This window comes from Magallana gigas, chromosome 3 (assembly GCF_963853765.1).
Source record: "Magallana gigas chromosome 3, xbMagGiga1.1, whole genome shotgun sequence".
NCBI lineage: Eukaryota > Metazoa > Mollusca > Bivalvia > Ostreida > Ostreidae > Magallana > Magallana gigas.
The window spans coordinates 14,638,659-14,657,500 of NC_088855.1; the positions used below are offsets into that span (position 1 = coordinate 14,638,659).

At 36.1% G+C, this 18,842-nt stretch overlaps 1 protein-coding gene across 5 annotated transcripts in view; it reads right to left on the minus strand.

Moving 5' to 3' along the window:
- LOC105336239 (RNA-binding protein Musashi homolog 2) overlaps window positions 1-18,842 on the minus strand; it is a 51,286-nt gene that overhangs the window by 25,899 nt on the left and 6,545 nt on the right. For all 5 annotated transcript variants that reach the window (XM_020070607.3, XM_011440470.4, XM_011440468.4 and 2 more), the window contains exons 6-7: window positions 12,374-12,466; window positions 475-523 (exon numbers count right to left, since the gene is read on the minus strand). In XM_020070607.3, coding sequence (XP_019926166.1) covers window positions 475-523; window positions 12,374-12,466 — 142 coding nt within the window. The remainder of the gene's footprint in view (window positions 1-474; window positions 524-12,373; window positions 12,467-18,842) is intronic.

Consider the following 18,842-nt stretch of genomic DNA (forward strand, 5'->3'; position numbering starts at 1 on the left):
TTGCAGTTTGCATGAGTCTACATGTAGCCTAACACTGCACGATTCTGCAAACTTTAGAGCATAAAGCAGAATGATAAAGAACACATTTATGATTTCTTAAGGATGTTATTTAAGAAAATTTTCCACCAAAAAGAGGGAACTGTGCAGCCGGCTCTAACAGAGATAAGCTTTAGTTTCTTTTTCATCTGTCTTGTCTTATCAATCAGACATAAAAATGAATGGAGTTTCAGAATCTGATTAGCAGAAAGCTTGTCTGTTGCAAAGACAGAAGAAATGTTTTATGAATATATCTCATCTGTTTTTGCAACAGAATTTTATTTTGGGTTTGACAAAATAGCTGTAAATAATGTGTGGGAGGGTTGCTATGGTAACCAGCAAGTTTTGCATCTCTTTCAGAATAAGTATAACCATGTTTTGTAACAAGTAAATTTTCAGTCCAGTTAAATTAGCTGGAATATATCTGTCCTCAATTACCTCTATGGCGATTTGTTGTCTTGTCAAACATAAGCATGGCATCTTCAATCTACAAAGAAAATAAATAATAAACATCAGTAACCTTGGCAAATTTAAATTAAATAACATCCATTAGAGAAGGTTAATGAGTTCTATCCCCTCTACAACACTAAGTAATAATATTTCACATCATATTCACTCAGGATTATTTAATTGACTGATGCAACCTGGGAAGTTTCTGATAACAATGTTAAATTGACCATATCTTTGAGGGAAAAAGTACATTAACTTTAAAAATTAACCACAAAATATATGGAGCTCTTGCAATACATCGGAAATTAAGACTTTAAAGGTATTCAATAGAATTTTAAAAAGCTGTCCACTCTGAACATTTTTTAACATTACCTAAGATTTAGAAGATTTTATATTTATGTAAAACAGTAATCAATTGAAGGTAATTAAAACATCATTTCTGAGCTTTAATACCAGACATGACAATCTAAATAGGATCTTCACAACATAACTATTTCACCCCCAGGGGCAAGTCAACAAGACATGATGGCCGACAAAAAATAATGGCCAGGTTTGTAAGAAAATTCAAGTTCAAAATCAGTTCAGCTGCTCATTAAAAACCCTCACAGAAAATTTCATCTGGATGCATGTGCTTTGTGGTGCAGCTATTAAGGATTTAGGCTGTTTGCATTTAATGAGGAGAAGACGGAAAAAAGTTTGGATAAGCAGTAACAATGAGCCATTGATGTACGCTATCTCCAAGAGAAATTCTGCTCGCCACAGCATTCAAATGCAGATGGCCTTGATTGGAATCGATCACGGGCCAAATAAAATTAACACACCAAGTGTGTCTTTTGTGATTGTGGTATACACTAAATTCAAAAAATATCTGAGCATCAATGCTGCCTATAAAAAATCAATAAGGACACTTCTAAACAAATCATTTCCATTTGTGGGGGCAAGGGTAATTTTTTTTCCAGACTCATCTTGCTAAATCTTACCTACAACCGATTTGCAGTTTTATCATTTTGCATATACCAAATTATACTTTGAACCTTTGGTTTCTAAACTTAATTCTTTCTTATTTTACTCCCCTGGTATTCAAGATAATTAAAAAGTGTTCCTAAGCAAAAACACAACAATTTAGCCCCAGACAATTAACCTGCAATTAAGTACAAAGGAAAAGAGTAATGTTACATAATTTCTCTTTATTTATAGTTGGCAAGTTGTGGGTTTTATGGACCAATCAAGGGGACTGGAGAAGGCAATAAAATGACAAAATAATTTTGCTTGCAATTTAAGAGGCTTGGGAGAAAACACACAGACAAAGGTGTAAGGTTGTTTTAGAGATATGTCACCATCTACTTTACACCCAGAAAAATTTTCTCAAAAATTCAAAGGTGCCAAACTGAAATCCAACCTAACACTGATAAAACCAACAAATTGTGGTTGTTCAAATACCAAATGACTATAGTCTTTGGGACAGCAGACAGAGAAATTTGCAAAACAATGGCAGTTGGTAGGAACATTTTGTTTGGATGGTATCTGCACTTCCGCTATTAATGCTGTCCTTGTTTTCGTGTCAGATAAAATGGATTTTGACATAAAGGCAAAAAAGAATGTTGAATACAGACACTGAGGTCCATGTTTTTGTCAATTAGTAGATTTTTGACAAAACCAGAACATAATAATTATGAATATCATTTATATATATTGGGAATAACAAAATCAAAATGATTTATGTGCCAACTGCAATTGATTATAAGACCATGAAAACCAATACGCCTTTCAGACACCGATTAAAAACACCTGAAACTCCTGATTAATAAATTATTAACTATCCTTAACATCTATTCCTTTGGTTCGGAACATTACATAACACATTAACATTTCATCTTAAACTGATCTCATTGTGTTGGGAACCAGTTTGAGCATGGTCGCCTTTGATAGGTACCAGCCATCTGTGACAAGGTGCAGATCCCCCCAACACAGTAGCATGCACCGCTCAAGGTTCACAAAGTCCATTCCCTCAACAAGAAGCAGACGGATCATGTTTCACCCGAGACACCACATTATTAAAATCCTCAGACCTACATGACTCTCCCAACACACGATTCGTTTTAACCATTTGTACCTCTTTTGGAAGGAAAGGGGAGAAAACCGATTAACTGTTGACATCTTGTAGTTAAATCTATCTTTTTAGCGTTTTCTTTTATTATGAGAAAGGTCTCCCACATACAGACTTAAAAAAAATCTCTATGCTAGAAATATTAGTGTATTGTTTGCGGAGGGTTCGATTGACTTTTGCATTAGGAAATTAATTCTATCTGCATTGAAATTGTCAAGTGTTGACTCAAAGGAGAAAAAATTTAATAATAAGTTAATATTCTTTCTGCAGAAAACTTGCACGTGTCTGGTGACTTTGGGTGAAATGAAGTGTTTAGGTGGCAAATATTTGTATGGCATATTAATCTCTCTTCATTTGCAGAATAAATACACAGAAGGAAAAGTGCTCCTATTCTTTGCATGCATCTGCCATACATTTGAATTAAGGAGTTAGAAAGGACACATATAAAGACAAATTTTCGCAGGCATATTTCCAATAATGCAGGTTTTTGACGGACAAGAAATTTTGCTGAGGAGTTTGGCTGACAGCCATTTAAAGTGAATGCGTTCACTAATTGCATCTTGGTCACAATGCAATTTCTTGACTGGGGCTGTTGATGATCGAAAAAAGCCTCTTTGTAAGAGGTCTGCTGTCCATATCAATCAAAGCTCCCTTATAGAAGCAGCATCAATGTCATCCCCAACAAAATCATCATCCATTTGGACATAATCTCAGTTCTGAATGCAGGTTCAGCCACCTTTCCATTCAATCTACTCATCATTCAAGCCTAATGTGATTCAAAGGCTAGCACAAGGCTGCCTGAACTCTCAACCCCCTGGTATGGAATCCACAAACAAAATTCTAAAGGCCATTTTCTCCAAATTAAGGGTCATGCAACGCTTTTTGAAGCTCATTCTGAATTCTAGATTTGACCCTTACGAGGGCCGTTCCACATGCAGACACCTATGTATTTCTTCTCATTTATAAAATTCTATAAATAATTTACAAGACATTTTGTTACTGTCATGACTCATGCCACTTTACTTTTTTCTTACCTTCAAAGTTAAATGTGACGGTTCAATGTTACTCTAGTGATCTGTCATAGACCTCTAGATTCATAACTTCACCTTTTGTTTGTGAAGGGAGAATTTTTCGATATTATCGCACACGTTAATGAAGAAAAGCCACAAAAGCGGCAGAGGAACAAGTACAGAGTGTGTGTGGTTGTCTTGTTGGGGACAGCCCACTCTTCAGTTTGTACAAGTCGATCCCAGGAAATGATTGATATACAATACATCTACGTCATTCCAAATGCATTAATAAAATCATTTCCATCATTTTCTGTAGTATTTTCAATTTTTTTTTATGAGGAATGTAAAGAATAAGTTATAAATTGTTCTCCATCCTGAGAATTACATAATGTCAAAATGCCAAGGAATTTTCGATAACAATAAATAACTTTAGCTTTCATTGAAAGTGTTGGTATTTGATAAAACCTATTTCCCTGATTCTTTTAAGAAAAAGCTGACCCTAAAACCTGGGACGAATGAAGAAGCATTGGATTTGATCCCCAAACACAGCGAATCATGACTTCTCCAACGATATGTACATCCCTATCAATGTTGCCAAGGGCAACTGAGATTTTATAGATTTTAGTATTAATCACACAGATCTACGCATTAAACCTCACATTAAAAGAAGATTTATTTGAATGGAAACAACACAAAATACTTCACAGAGCAGCTAGGTATTTTCTGCCCACTGAATCAATTACAAAATCACCAATTATCATATAAGAAAATCTCTCTCTCCTCTCTCTCTCTCTCTCTCTTCATCCCCACATATTCAACATTCAGACAATATCAATGCTATGGAAATATCATTATACCTCCTCCTCTGCAATCAAAAAAATATCAATTAATGGAATACGGGATATCAGGATGTGCTTCTTTTTACTGTTTCATTACTTTTGTTCGGACATTCACACAAAAGCTGTGATTGGATTGATAAAATGTCACTGCACAGTGACTCTGTCAACAGGATCTGGCTGGCCATTACACCAGCAGCAGACAACTGATTGTGAGGGTCCCGATGCAGCTTCAGCCATGAGTTCTGCTAGTCAGTCAGCGTGCAGTTGATAAGCACTCTAATGGCTTCTGACAGTGAACAAAACCAAGGTGAGAGGTAATCAGATTGAGCCGTGATTAGCTTCAAAATATCAACAGCATTCCTGGACAACCCTCGAACATTTATTGGGTCATTATCATCATAGATGCTTAGCCTTCCAAACAACCTCGGTTTTACAGACAATTATGACCATTTTTGTCGTACACAATCAAATACAACATTCATAATATCCTGCTCATGAATATGCTTTATTTCTTTAAGCACATGCCATGTTAATGTTCAAGAACATGATGTCTCTTGTAAAGCTAAAATTGTCCTAGTCTGATGCTGTCAATTTTTCCTGAGACATGTACTTAAGAAAATGATGGCATCCATCAAGGAAACCTATGATTAAAGCCAATCCCACCTATTTAGAGTAGCCTCCCTTAAGTCCTTTTATTATCACACAATTTTCCCATTCATATACCAAAGTCTCCCCTATCCCCCTACTTTATATGCATATAATTTATCCCAATCAATTTTGCTTTGTGTCAGGCACAATCTTTTCAGCACCAAATATTAATTAGAAAATGAAATGTTTACATGTCACCCTATCTTGATGTACAGGCTGTTACACAGAGAAATGTAAACCCCTGTCTTCCAATTGAGGGATGGAATCTTGGGAGTTAATATTACTTGGAAGGAAAAACGCTTATACATTAGTAGAAAACTCCCAGTCTTGGTGGCAACACAACTTGTCAATAACCAATTATAACCTAAAACATTTATTTATTCAAGTTTATCCTCTCCCCAAACTACTTTCTATGAAAATCATTAATAATTACTCAGGGACATGAACATTGTCATAAAAGCCAGTATTTATTTGTGAAGTTTGTTAACACAATCCATACACAAGGGGATAGATGCAAATATTTTCATCTCCAATAACTTGCTCCAAGACTTAGCCACCTTTTCTATGCCTGTCAGTTCTGAAGAAATGAATTTGTCATTAATTAAAGGCAGCTTTTATTCGATTCATTGTGATTCCAAAGAAATCATATCCTAGCCCCATTTTTCTTCTGAAATATGCATGGAAACTGCACATCAAGTAATAGAAATATGTAAAATTAGCAAACTGTTCTTTAATTTCTATTAAATATTGATGACCTTACACAGCTCAAACCACAGAGCTGGAAGATGGCAATAGAATCGGGCGAGAGGAATATCTCCAATACAATTAGTGTACATTACAACCACGGTATTCACTTACAGCAATACAATTTGTACTTGATATATAACTGTCCTTCTCCCTTTATCAGTACCATACAATAAAGAAAACAGGGTGTCTATATAGGTCTACTGGCTTGTTTTGGATAATACATCACTGATACTGACCAAATAACCAGACGTTTGACATAAAGATTTTGATAATTTCTTTTCTCCTTGTAATTGCAGTGTTTGTCCACGAGTTCCCCCAACCTTTCACATGGCTACACCACCATTAATTACCCATTTCCCCAAAGACAGGACAAACAGGAAAGCCCCTATCTTGGACCTGGTAGATAGTGTTCTTATAAGGACCGCTGAGATAAGTAAAATCAATTCTAACAAACTTTCATTACAAGGCAATGCTTTACTGAATGACCAACCCCGATAAGGAAGCAGTTTGTTGCTTGGTACAAATTAAGGATCTATTCCAGTTGGTCGGTAACCTAACCTCGGTTGGTTTTTATTGGACAGGTTCTTCGATCAATAGATTTCTTCACAATCTGCTGACCGCTACAGAAACGTGTGACTACAGAACTGGAAGTAAAAATAAAAATTCTGCAGCTCACCCCCCAATAATTTCCTCTTTTTCCACAGAAGCATGGAACTCATTACTGCAGGTGCATCTTTTATAGATTTGCCTCCCCAAGTGTGAAATGTTTACAAGTCTACACACAGTAACAATTTTTGACAGACGAGGAAGAACAATTGAATGTCAGACTAATCTCTGTGTGTCTGAAGATAGAGTAAGATTGGCCTGTCTGTGTGTGTGTGATAACAGTGACATTTATAGCACCCCACCACCCTGTTTCTACACATCAAGTTAAATGGATTAGTGGCATACATACTACTGGCCCTACTCATTACAAAAGTACTGGTTCCCTCTGGGTAAATAGTATCCTAACTTGTTATCATCTACCATTATTGCATCAGGTGGAATAAGAAATAGGAAGATCTTTACGTCGACAGGGCTCAAATCCCCGACAACTTGTCTATTGATAAAAAGCAGCACTTGTTTGTAATTGATCAAGTTCAACTATTCATTGTATATTACTCAGGCTAAAAGTGTTCAAAGCAAAAACTTCAGTTTACCCCTTGCATTTGATATCAAAACCCAAACTGCAAAGACGTATATTAAGACATTGAATTAAATGATCATGTTTCGCTATTTAAATCCACATGGCAAATTTTCTTGCACTAAAAATTCCTAATCTGAAAAAGCAACTCAAATACTTAAGACCTTTGATTACAGGAAAATTTCCTCTGGATTGAGAAGACAATTTTTCATCAAGTTTGTATTTCAATAAATTAACACCAAGGAGTTTTCCATAACTTTGTAAAGCTGAGAAGATGCAATCCATCGTTTGGATACTACTCAGCTAATTCCCCTCAGAGGCCATACAACTTGTCTTCCTGCAGTAATACCATCACTTCCTAGCATGACAACCCTTCATTTTTGCCCTATGGTGACTGCTGCCTTAATTTCCATCTCATTTTCTGTGGCTGTCATTAAATTTTAATAATTTAACTATCATAAAAATGACAAGTTACTTAGGTCCTTGTCTCTTAAATTACGACATAACAAGAACGGTTTACTTTGTAGTGACAGCAAATGTAGATGGTAGCTTCTTCGCGTACCACTAATGATAGGACTTAACCAATGCCATTATCAGTTGCTTCTCTCTTGTACAAGAACAGAACTCTTTTATTTGCTTCGGTCAAAAATAATTGAAAGCATAAAATACATGTATCAAATGCTCTCTTTAAGCACATCAAACACATATCTAGTGACTTCAAAAGAGTCACCATTTCGAATTAATTAAATGGCCGTTTGAAGAAATATTATGAAATCATGCCTCCGGCACATTTAACCCCCAGAACAATGGGTTGGCATTAGCCTTCCTATAAACAGCTAAAACAACTAACGTAATAGTTAAAATGTTTATCAAACCTGTCGCTTTAGTATCGCAATTGTTAAAATATGGTCACTCATGAGTAACCTTAAGTCATGGCAGAAAAAAAAGCCAGGTCAAATGATCAGGTGGTTGTGTGTGCTGGTCCAAGGCCACGGAATGCCATTTAATTATGTATGAAGGTTTTTTGAAGCCTTGTATCAGGAGATCAGCATTGTTCAAATCTGTTATACCCGAAAAAAGGGTGCAATAAGGGTATTTCAAAAGGAATAGGTCTGATGATAAAAAAAAAACAAACAAACAAAATTACTGTCTTAATGACACGCCTGATGACCAATTAATAACTGCGGAGTTATTACTACAGTCTTTGTCATGGTCGTTATAAATGGGGTCCCCGCACGCAGTTTACATAATAAATGTTCCCGTGCATTCTCGCACTAATTGGTTTCTTTCCATATTATTTATGTACACGTACTTCCAACATTTACCTTTCGATTAACTCTTACAGAAATTCAATACACCGGCAATTGATTATGAATAAATTCCGAGCTCCACCCTCCTTACCTTGCACATAGTGGCATAGAACCCGCCATGGTTAGTGATTTTGTTTAGTGGTCTACTGTTTATTAATAACAATTGTCGTTCTCAACTTTCAAATCCTTTATGCAATATTGCCTATTGATTTTGGTGTGTAATAGGAATATAATATATTAGTGACATTAAGTTTTAATGCCGGTATCAAAGGGAATGTTAAATTTGTGCTGTAGAGGTACAGGGCTGCTAGTGATGCCTGAAATCGAAAGCTTTTTTTAAACATTGTAATGAAACAAAGACCAAGTATCGCATCACTCAGGACATGATGCAACAGGATCGAGAATTTATCAGTAGCATGTTGCAACCGAAGACCGATACTGCATATACCAATCTCAAATAGAGCTGCCTCAATGAATGTAATTTGACTTTCTTTTTTCTCAAAACCTACCGAAATCTTTAATCATATTTTCCATGCCAGTAGACACAACATGACCTTGATCCAAGTTTCAGATAAAGATTTTTTCAGTTTTCCTTTCAATGATGTATTTTTAGGTTGCGCTGTAGATATTCTGTTCAGTTCAAAAGGTCATTCCAGGTTTCTCTCTCTGCCCTGTGATTATTTTACCAACCTTGGTGGCAGTTTCTTTGGGAGGCTTATCAATGGTTTCTCCCTCCCTAATCAATAGGTGTCAAGTTCAAACTCTAATTTTTACTTCTTTTTTTTTCACTTTTAATCCACTCTTCCAGGAATTGCAGGTCTGAAAACTGCATGAATATTGCATGTGTTTTTCTCTCCCCCCTTGCAAACAAAGGGATGATAAGGAGATTCATTCAGGGCTGATTACTGATTCTATCAACTGAACGACAATTAAGATATTATCAGTTTTAAAAGCACATTGTTGATTTCATGCTACACACTGCTTTGCATTATAACCACAAAGCCCAAATAACACTGCACCAGACCTTATCTTAGTGAATTCCTATACTTCAATCAGCTACAGTGCCTGGGCACAGGAAGCCCCTATTTTATTCGCAAGAAAACAGCTATCTGATTTGAGATGTGAGGAGAAATGCAAAGGATCAACAATTAAGTTTATAGATCAGTTGATGTAACCTTATTCCAAGGGAGTTAAAAAAACCCATGACCTGAACTGGTACAGTCATCCATTAAACAACCCTTCTAAATATATGTACTGGCTTGAAAAACTTACAAAGATGACAGGCAAAAAGAGACAGACAATGGCCGGCCGGCAACAGAAAGTATGAAGACTGGGCAACATTCAAAAGTGCAACCTTAAGAATACATGATGAGGAGAACTTTTAGGTGTCATGTGTCTGTACTTTTTTCATTTAAAATTTCTCCAACTGTCAATATAGCCCTTCCTGTTTTTCTCCCCACATCACACGAAATTAAATTACGCAACCACCCCCAATTTATTTGTTGTCCCGAATAAAAGCCGATTCAGAGACACATTCCAAAAAGTTACAGTATATGTAAATCAACCCAGCCCTTTCCTATTCGAGGCAGTGATTTACAAACTTTTCATACAGGGCAGTTCCATTGGTTTATAACACAAATTGAACATTTCCTAATCCTGTTCACTGCCATTTAAAATTCCTCACTTGAACAACACTGAATGCCTGTCTGATAATTAACACAGGCGAAAGCATTAGAAAGAACCTACATAATGGTCGATCAGAAGATTTTTCTATAGATGATTATTTAATTTCCTGATTTTTATTTCTCATAAATCAGTTGATCTTTTCAGTAAATGTATGATATACAACCGGAACTCATCTAAAATGTCAGCCTTTTTTTAAACCTACATTTTGTAGCTGTAATAGTTTTCATTCACGATTGAAATGTTCGTTTTAAAAAAAATGATTTACTATGAGTCACGGCCTAGAGGAATTAAAATATCAACACTTTAACAACCTAAAGTTAATTCTAGCTTATTTTAACCTGAGGACAATCTGCCTGAATTTCTTTCCAAGTTAAAGCAATCATAAATAATCTTGTAAAAAGGTATTACACATGACAAACAATGTTGTTAATTCATAATTCATTAGGCACAGGTGATCAAAGAGTCATCAATAATAGAAATTAAAGAGCTGTGTTTATATATCTCTGTTTTTCTAATAAGGCCATAACAATATGACTAAATCGAGGGATGTTTCTCATCAAAACAGGACCAGGTGAGGGTTATCAATTGGTCACCACTACGTCCAGGGTTAGAGGAGATATATATACAAGATATGCACTGTGAAATAATGACCCCTGGCCCCTGAATTCAACCACTGGTTACAAAACTGCACCTAACGTCGCATGCCACGTTTCGCTTCAATAACCAGGCCTGGATAAGGCTGACCATACATACATCAAATATACAACCGATGACCGCTGGACCTAGATTTCAACTTGTCCATTACGATATGTTACACGAGTACTTGATTGTATTTCCTAGTGTAATTGAATGTCTGCACAGATATTGACATGTGTAATAATGATCTTTTGACAGTGTACACCTGAATATCACGACCTTTTATCTATACACTGACCTCCATGTACGAGCCATATTAAATATCTCTATGAAGATGTCATATTCTTCAATGACTTAATAAGTCCAAGGCCACCTGCGTACATTTATCTACACCCATGTACATTATTAGAACACCCCCTCCCTAAATTTCATTGTCAGGTTACTGAAGTTTAGAGTGCCTGGCAACAATTCGATAATTTTAGTCACAACTTTTTGGTTTTCTCTGTGTGTGTGATCTATATACATCAAGCCCTGACAAGTTTATACCTACATTTACTGAGCAATTGAAAGCGGGAGCAAAAAAAGGCTAATGAATGAAGTACAAATGTCACAATAATCCTTAGAAATTTCCTCTTATCTCTACACGTTTCTTCAGACCAATTTAGCTTGTGTATAGATTAGAGGTTCTTTACGACTCCCAACCAAAAAAAAAAACACATAAAGAACGAGGCCCCACAATGATAACTTAGATAGAAAAGAAATTTATTCTAGATTTTGCCGACAAAGTGTACCGCTTGGATGTTCTAAAAGCAAAAGAGCTAGTAGTACAAGTGGACAAATTTACTCTATATTGCGAATGAAATGTACCATTCGAATCTTCTAAACATTAGAGAGCTATAGTACCAGTGGACAGAGCGTTACAAATATTCCCACAGTCTAATGCTGTGTACACCTGTTATGTAGAGCCTGTCATTAGCACAGGGACAAGAACTATTATTAGGATGACTCATAGTTTACTTCTCTTACTATACCTGACTTCACATGTACACTCTTATCTCGGAAACAGGCCAAAGGGTCAAGTCTGATTAGAAGAATTTTGATTTTATCACTCTTTCTCCATGTATAACTTATTTGCAATGGTTTTTTACCCCTGTGGTTAGTATTTCAGTCTTTATTGATGATGTTCAGGGGGCATAGCTTTAACGAGAAATGACATGGTTTTTCGTTTTACTTTTTCATGTAAATCTAGAACCTGTTGATAACCTGCTGGGGGACTTTATTGCTTTTTTCCATTTTTTGGCCCAACTTTCAATCTTTTTTCATGTAAATTTTGACAGACTAAAGGAGACAAATCACATGGTCTGCCACAATGAAACACGACAAACAGGTTCAGGTCTCATTTTTCTTGGGAATCGAAAATATCTCATTCTTACCTATCCCAATGTAATATTTAAGTAAACAGGTACGTGATGCACACCTATGCTTATGTGCTGTTCTCATGCTACGGTCAATATACCCTGACCTCATCAAACAAAATTTCTATGCAGGCTGTGTGTTTCTCCAATATTTTTTTGGCTTGCAATGCATTTAAAGGTGCACATAAATCTTGAATTATGGATATAAATGACATCAGAACCCCCTCCCCATTTATACAACTGCACTATCACCTTTCAGATGACTCTGAATATATATATACCAACAGTGTAAACATGTGTTTTTACCTTTCCATACTGTGAGAAGTAGTTTTTGACGTCTTCCACTGTTGTGGCTGCTGAGAGTCCTCCAACAAATATCTTCTTTGTCCTGGTGACCATCTACAAGACAAGAAATGGCAAACCTTCAGCTCAAAAAATCTCAAAAGACGTTTTCTCTTAGGTTTATCAATTAAGAGGGGAAAAATCAATAGGACTTTTTCAGACATTTGAATGATCATTAGCTCAGACAATCTAATTTCCATTCATCTTTTCCTGTACTTCTTGTTTCCGCATCAACACCGAGAATGTAATAGATTGGGAAGTTACTTTCTCTGTGCAATTTCACTGACAGAATTTTATTACGAACAAGTGTTGTGTAAAGGGGCTACATTGGGACTTTGCCATATGAAAAATCAGGTCTTATCTACAAAACAAGTTGAAAATTTAACATGGAAATGCTCTTTTTATTGAGATTTCTCTAGCAACCCAAATGCATTACACCAAAAAAAAATCTGATCAATAGAGTGGTATAGCTTAACTTCTGTACTTTAAATTTGCAGATGCAAGGAATTCCTGATAAAACTAATATCTTAAATATGCTGGATAAAATGAGTCAAGTCACCTCTCCGACCCATATCTTCATCTAAATTGGTTTCACTGGGCTGAAAAATGATCACGGCCAAAACCGAAGGGACTGATAGAATTTTGTTTTTCTCTGTATCACCGGGCCTATAGATTATTTGTCTTAAAAGAACTCACAGCAAATTGAAATAGACAAAATATGACCATTTCATGTCGCCTAGCATCGTTCACATTTTTTTTGCAGATGATGTTTCACACCCTAACTACAGAAGAGCCTCTTGAGACTGGAGTTAACTGCTTAGGACTTGGCAGAAGATGGAATGTGGATGGTCTGTAAAGGGTTAATGATGCTTCCTTAATGGACCTTCACCCTTAAAATCCATCTTTTCTATCCTAGCTAGGTCCTTTTCTTTTTGCTCACTCTCTCTATTTCACTCTTTCTTCCCCACTCCCTTCCTTCTCTCTCTCTCTCCTCTCTCTCTCTCTCTTCTTATTGTCTTTCTATCTCATCTCTCTCTATTATTTGAAGTGGTTAGATTACCTAACTCTTCTGATCATATTCAGAGCACAAACCATAACTGTCATTTGCAATTGTTAAATACTCCAATTGAGAGCGTGCTCAATCAATAATTTATGAAGTTTCACATTTTCACAAAGTTGCTTGTCATTTTCCACACAAATATTGGCATACAAATTAGACAACAATGCATGTATACATCACTGTATAAGCCAGGTTTTGTAATATCGATTACATGTTCTACATTCTTCATATACTCTCTGTCTGGGGAATAAATTTATGGCTATGTGTGCACCTTGAATCTGTTACTCCTCACTTATCATTTGATTGATCACAATATCCTCTTTATTTCAGTTTCTCTAGCATTACATCACTCCCATGCAATAACCTTAACTAATGCTGACATCTTATAAGAAGAATTTTGATTAAGATTTTTTTCATACAATCATTCATTTTTATTCAACTCTTATCCAACTCTTGTTCAATGTAGCATGGAAACAAACAAGTCTTATGATTAAAAAAAGAATTCTACTCTATGAAAGAACCCTGTTCCCATGATAAAAAAAAACTTGTGAAGCAAGTCCTTATGTATAAAGAATTCAAAAGAAAAAAGGGTCTTTGTTCACCTACATGAAAAAGTTGTAGGCTTTTTAAAGTGACACAATTCAATCATAAGGTTACCAATCATCTGTGCTAAAAATCAAATTCTTTATGACAATGCTAATAACTTCTGAAGTTTTTCTTCCATATACTTGCTTTGATGAGCACAATTGTATCTTCAAGTTGTCAGAAATTCTTAAACATAGAAATAAAATAAAGTTGGGTTTTTTTCTGAGAGGGATGTAAATGTACCTAAATGTTGCCTTAGAGATCTCGTCTTCTCAACAAAAATGCAGCATTAAAACTCTCCTCCTATATGATTCAAACATCTGTAAAACCTTGATCAATCCTGAACTTCACTGGTGCTTCATCTTACACGCACAATTTTAAAGACCCCAGTCCAATATAGGATGTAATTAATTTCTTTATAATGCTAAATGATTGAAATGTCAGAGGTTTTAATCTTACATTTCATTTGCTGTAAATAGAAAAGCTTCCAAACTAAAACCTAGACGTTAAAATGATCATCGAAATATAAAGGACTTGCCGTTATATTTACACATGAATTCTATAGATAAATATATATTGATGCATGAATATAATCCTATTTACCTTTCTCAGCCCCATACACCTCTAGAATATTCAATTGATAGATGACTTTTTTTTAAAATACATCTTTTTCTTCATATTGCAAATCTGTATAAAAAGGCATTTGTTGCCTTCGTGTCTGTGTTTACAATTGGATAGATTATGGGCTGTTCTTTCCGGTACTGGTATTTTTCTGCTTGAACAACGAATTACTGTCATCAGAGACCAACTTGCAATAACTTGCAGGACATTATTACCTATTGACAAGGCACATTGTACAGTTCTCTTCTCTTTCTTATACATTTCGTATCTGAGCTATAGTGAATTCATATTTTTTTTTTCAACTGGACAGGTATCCCACAGCTCAGGGAGAAAGGGAGGGGGAGTTTTCCAAATTACCCTTTGACAGTCACACAATTACTCAATAGGGCTCCCTAATACCTGGGTCTCCTCTGGGTAAAATAGACCAAGAATGACACCTGTGAGAAATTCCCTTACATGGGTCACCCTCTTGTTTCTCCCCTGTCTCCGCTTAATCCTATTCTATCAATTTTTTGTTACATTCTAGCAAGAGAAAGTCCCCTTTAGCCTCTTCTATAATTCGTCATAATCCAGTATCTACCTGGTTAAAGCCCTTACCAGAACCATGAGCAGACTCACCATGCTCTCTCTGTCACTTGTATATTGCTACCCCCCAAAAAATCCCAAATCCATACTTATCTCCTCAAACTGCATGAATTTCCCCAAACAAGTGGATGCCTAGCAGCTGTCTGCATGATGTCTCTCCAATCCTTTTCCTAATCTAGGTAATCTACCTAACATAAACCCCCAGCAAAAGCTTGGCATTACCCTGTAAACAGATGCAACTCACTTCCTCTATGTTTAAAATAACCCTTTTGACCTTATAAATGTGCAATCCAAGACTCTCTGAAAGCAATTGATGCCAAGATGTTCCGTACACCAAAGGATAAGGAGGACTAGAGCCAGTCAGAGTATAATTCATAGTGCACCCCCCCCCCCAAAAAAAAATAATAATAAAAGCCATCATAACTTGGTTCCTCCAGTATTGCTGAATTGCATGCTATGCAGTAATACAGTGGAGTTTCCCTTGAGTGCAGTATAGTCCTGTAGTACCGTAGACTCACTTCTCCTGATTTACCCAGTAACTGTTCATTCACAGTCCCAGTAATATTTCATGAAGAGTTCCACCCTTCCTGGCATAATGGTAAAATTCTAACACCTACTTACAAGTTGCTTCCTCAACAGCATCGTTTACTTCAAAAAAATATATATATACCGGTACATTAAGATACTGAACTTTGCATAGGGTTTTGCTTTTTTTCTTAAAAGAACCTGTAGCTCATCATGACACATCTGCCAACATCCCTATAGAAACATTTAAGTCTAATTGAATTTACTCTTTTCTACAGTTCTTCATTGCCCTAATTACAATTTAATGCAAATACACTTGATGTCGGGGAAAGACAGGGAAAATGTCTGGAAAATGTGGAACATGCAAAACAGATTAAAACTCATTGCAGGAACAAGATAATCCTACATTTATAGTCCATAACAGTGCCGCCATACCTACTAAAACCTTTTCAGGAATACACATTATAGTCAGCAATTAATTCTTTCTGGTCATAAACTGATGCCCTTTGGGGACCAGTAAAGTGTGAAGTCATTTGTTGTGGCTATTCCCTGGGGATAACATCTTACCTGCCCTGTGCCTGTTAACTGACCAACGGTAAGCCTCTGCATTCTGAGGGGAACACAATCACTACTAACCACCGAGTCACAGACTGCACTAATGGAAATACTCCTTTGAACTGATACAATTCTCCCAAAATGGGGACCTCTAGCATTCTGTGCAAACAACAGAACAAAAGAGAGAGGGGAACATTGTCACTAAGCTTTGTCAATGCTAGAAGAATGTAGTAATTGCTTGAAAATCTACCACTGGGAAATGGCTCGCAAAATTACTAAATGCAGCTAGGTTTAAGCTTAGTAAATACACGTATGCAAATCATCTCTTTACTTTTTAACTCTAAATGTTGAAGAGCTATTTTCATTAGTAATGAGATGTTTAAACTGATTTTGGGCTGTGGCGAAATGACAGTCAGAGAGTAAACTTTGGCCCTGTTAAACAAATCAAATAACGAGATCCACAGCGGTAATGTCCTAGCTCTGTTGAATAGGAAACTGTTGGCTTTAGATGCACACAACTATAGTCCTAAGAACCAAGCACCAATAGTTTAGAAAAATTACCACTTTTGTAAACAATTTGCTCAGAATTACCAGTTTGTACAAAACCTAACATAATATCCTTTGATATGGTCACACAAAGCGATTGAATAAACTTCATGTGGACATTTGTGTCCCTTCTTTACATAACAACATCTGACCTGCCCAAACCGGCTAAAGCTTCTAATATAGTCATAAAAACATTTTGTTTACCTCTGAAAAAAGTATTTACTAATTAAACAACAGTTTGCGAATAGATATTTGTACATCTATAACAAGGGGAATTAATAAACAGAGGATGAAAGGGTCGGGCTACAAATACAAACTAGGGGTCCAGGTTATGGGTTGTACAATTGCAAATACTGAGGACCTACAATGCCAGTCCGTTCTATAGGTGATATTGATTCAGAAAATTTCTCTTTGACAGAGGGTAAATATGGCTCAGTGTTTGTTTGCTAGCCACATAAATTTATGAAAACTTCCCAATAACCAATGTTGACGCTCTCTCCTACAAGATCAAACATGGTTAGTGACAGGCTTTAAACCTGACAATGGGTTCTCAGAATCTGGTGCCAGCCACTAGGCTTAACTATGGCAACCTTACATCAGAATGGTCACATGGCAGCACTAGTGACTGTACATTAGGGCCCTCCTGAACACCTTCTCCCCACAGTATATTATTCTATAAGTCATCCAAGTGACAATTTTCTCATGCTGTAAATCAAATGGGTTGCACCTTGTACTTCTAGAAGTGGTTCAGGGTCAAATTTATATATATATACATTTATACATCTACAGTCAATCTGTCTTAGAAGGGCTTACACTGCAGAAAACTAGACTAAAATTAGTCATCTTGTCAAACATATTCCCTCATTGATATCTCCAAAAAGAAAGTTTGTTCCTAAGCCTTAAATGTAAAATGTTTACCTTTGTGTTTTTGCAATGGTTTCAGCCCAGATAAAACTTCAGCTTCTACTGTTTATACAAGATCAGGTAGCTTCAACAGACGTTACACCCCAACAGCAGAAGACTGCAGACGTTACAATGAAAGCAGCAGAAGAGAGTGAGTTTTACCTTAGAAGATAGGATATAAACGACCACAATCGGTGGGCCCCTTGTGATGGGGAGCTTTGTTGGTGCAGCAGATGTTCCCACTAGCTTCTATACAACTACTATTGCTTTGTGCCCTCAACAAACAAATCTCCTATCCTTACCATATAAATTTGTAATAACTCTAATCTAAAAGAAAATTGATCACAATGCGGTCTTCATTTTTATTGACTTGTACTATGCTATGGTTTTAGTTGAGCTGTGATTAAAAAAAATGTGTTCTCATATTTTTTTGCCTAATTGTAAAAAACAAAACAGGTATAATTTGTCTTCTGTAGTTTACCTGGGACAATCGTATGCATGACTATATATACAATAGTAATTGCACATGTTTAATATTACAGCAATAACAATGATATTTTCTCTCAAAACACCAATCAATCAAATGTGGTTAATATACGTAGTTCTGTGAGCTAATGGCTAGGTTTTATCCCTAAATTGTACCAAAATTCCCCATAAAAGAATTGGTTTTCCGACAAAATCTTTCTGGGTGAGGGAGTACTTTCCCAGGCTTCAAAAGACTTTATGCCAGATCATTCGAACTTTGAATGCATATTTACAGCAATAAATATTTAACAGATGGTAGATTTAACCAGCTTAATCTCTTAGAAAGACTTCTGTTTCCTTTTTGATGACAGAATTGATGACATTTTTTTCCGGTGGACACTATTCACTACACTAGTTCTCTCTCTCGCATCACTTGTTAATTGACCAATGAATAACATTAGAAACTAGTGGCCCTCTCTTCGCTGTCACCTCATTTCTATACAGAAAGAAGTGAATTATCATACATTTCTGGGATCGCCATTGTAGTCCTAACAATATGATCGGACTCTAGTAACTAAACTGCCAGCA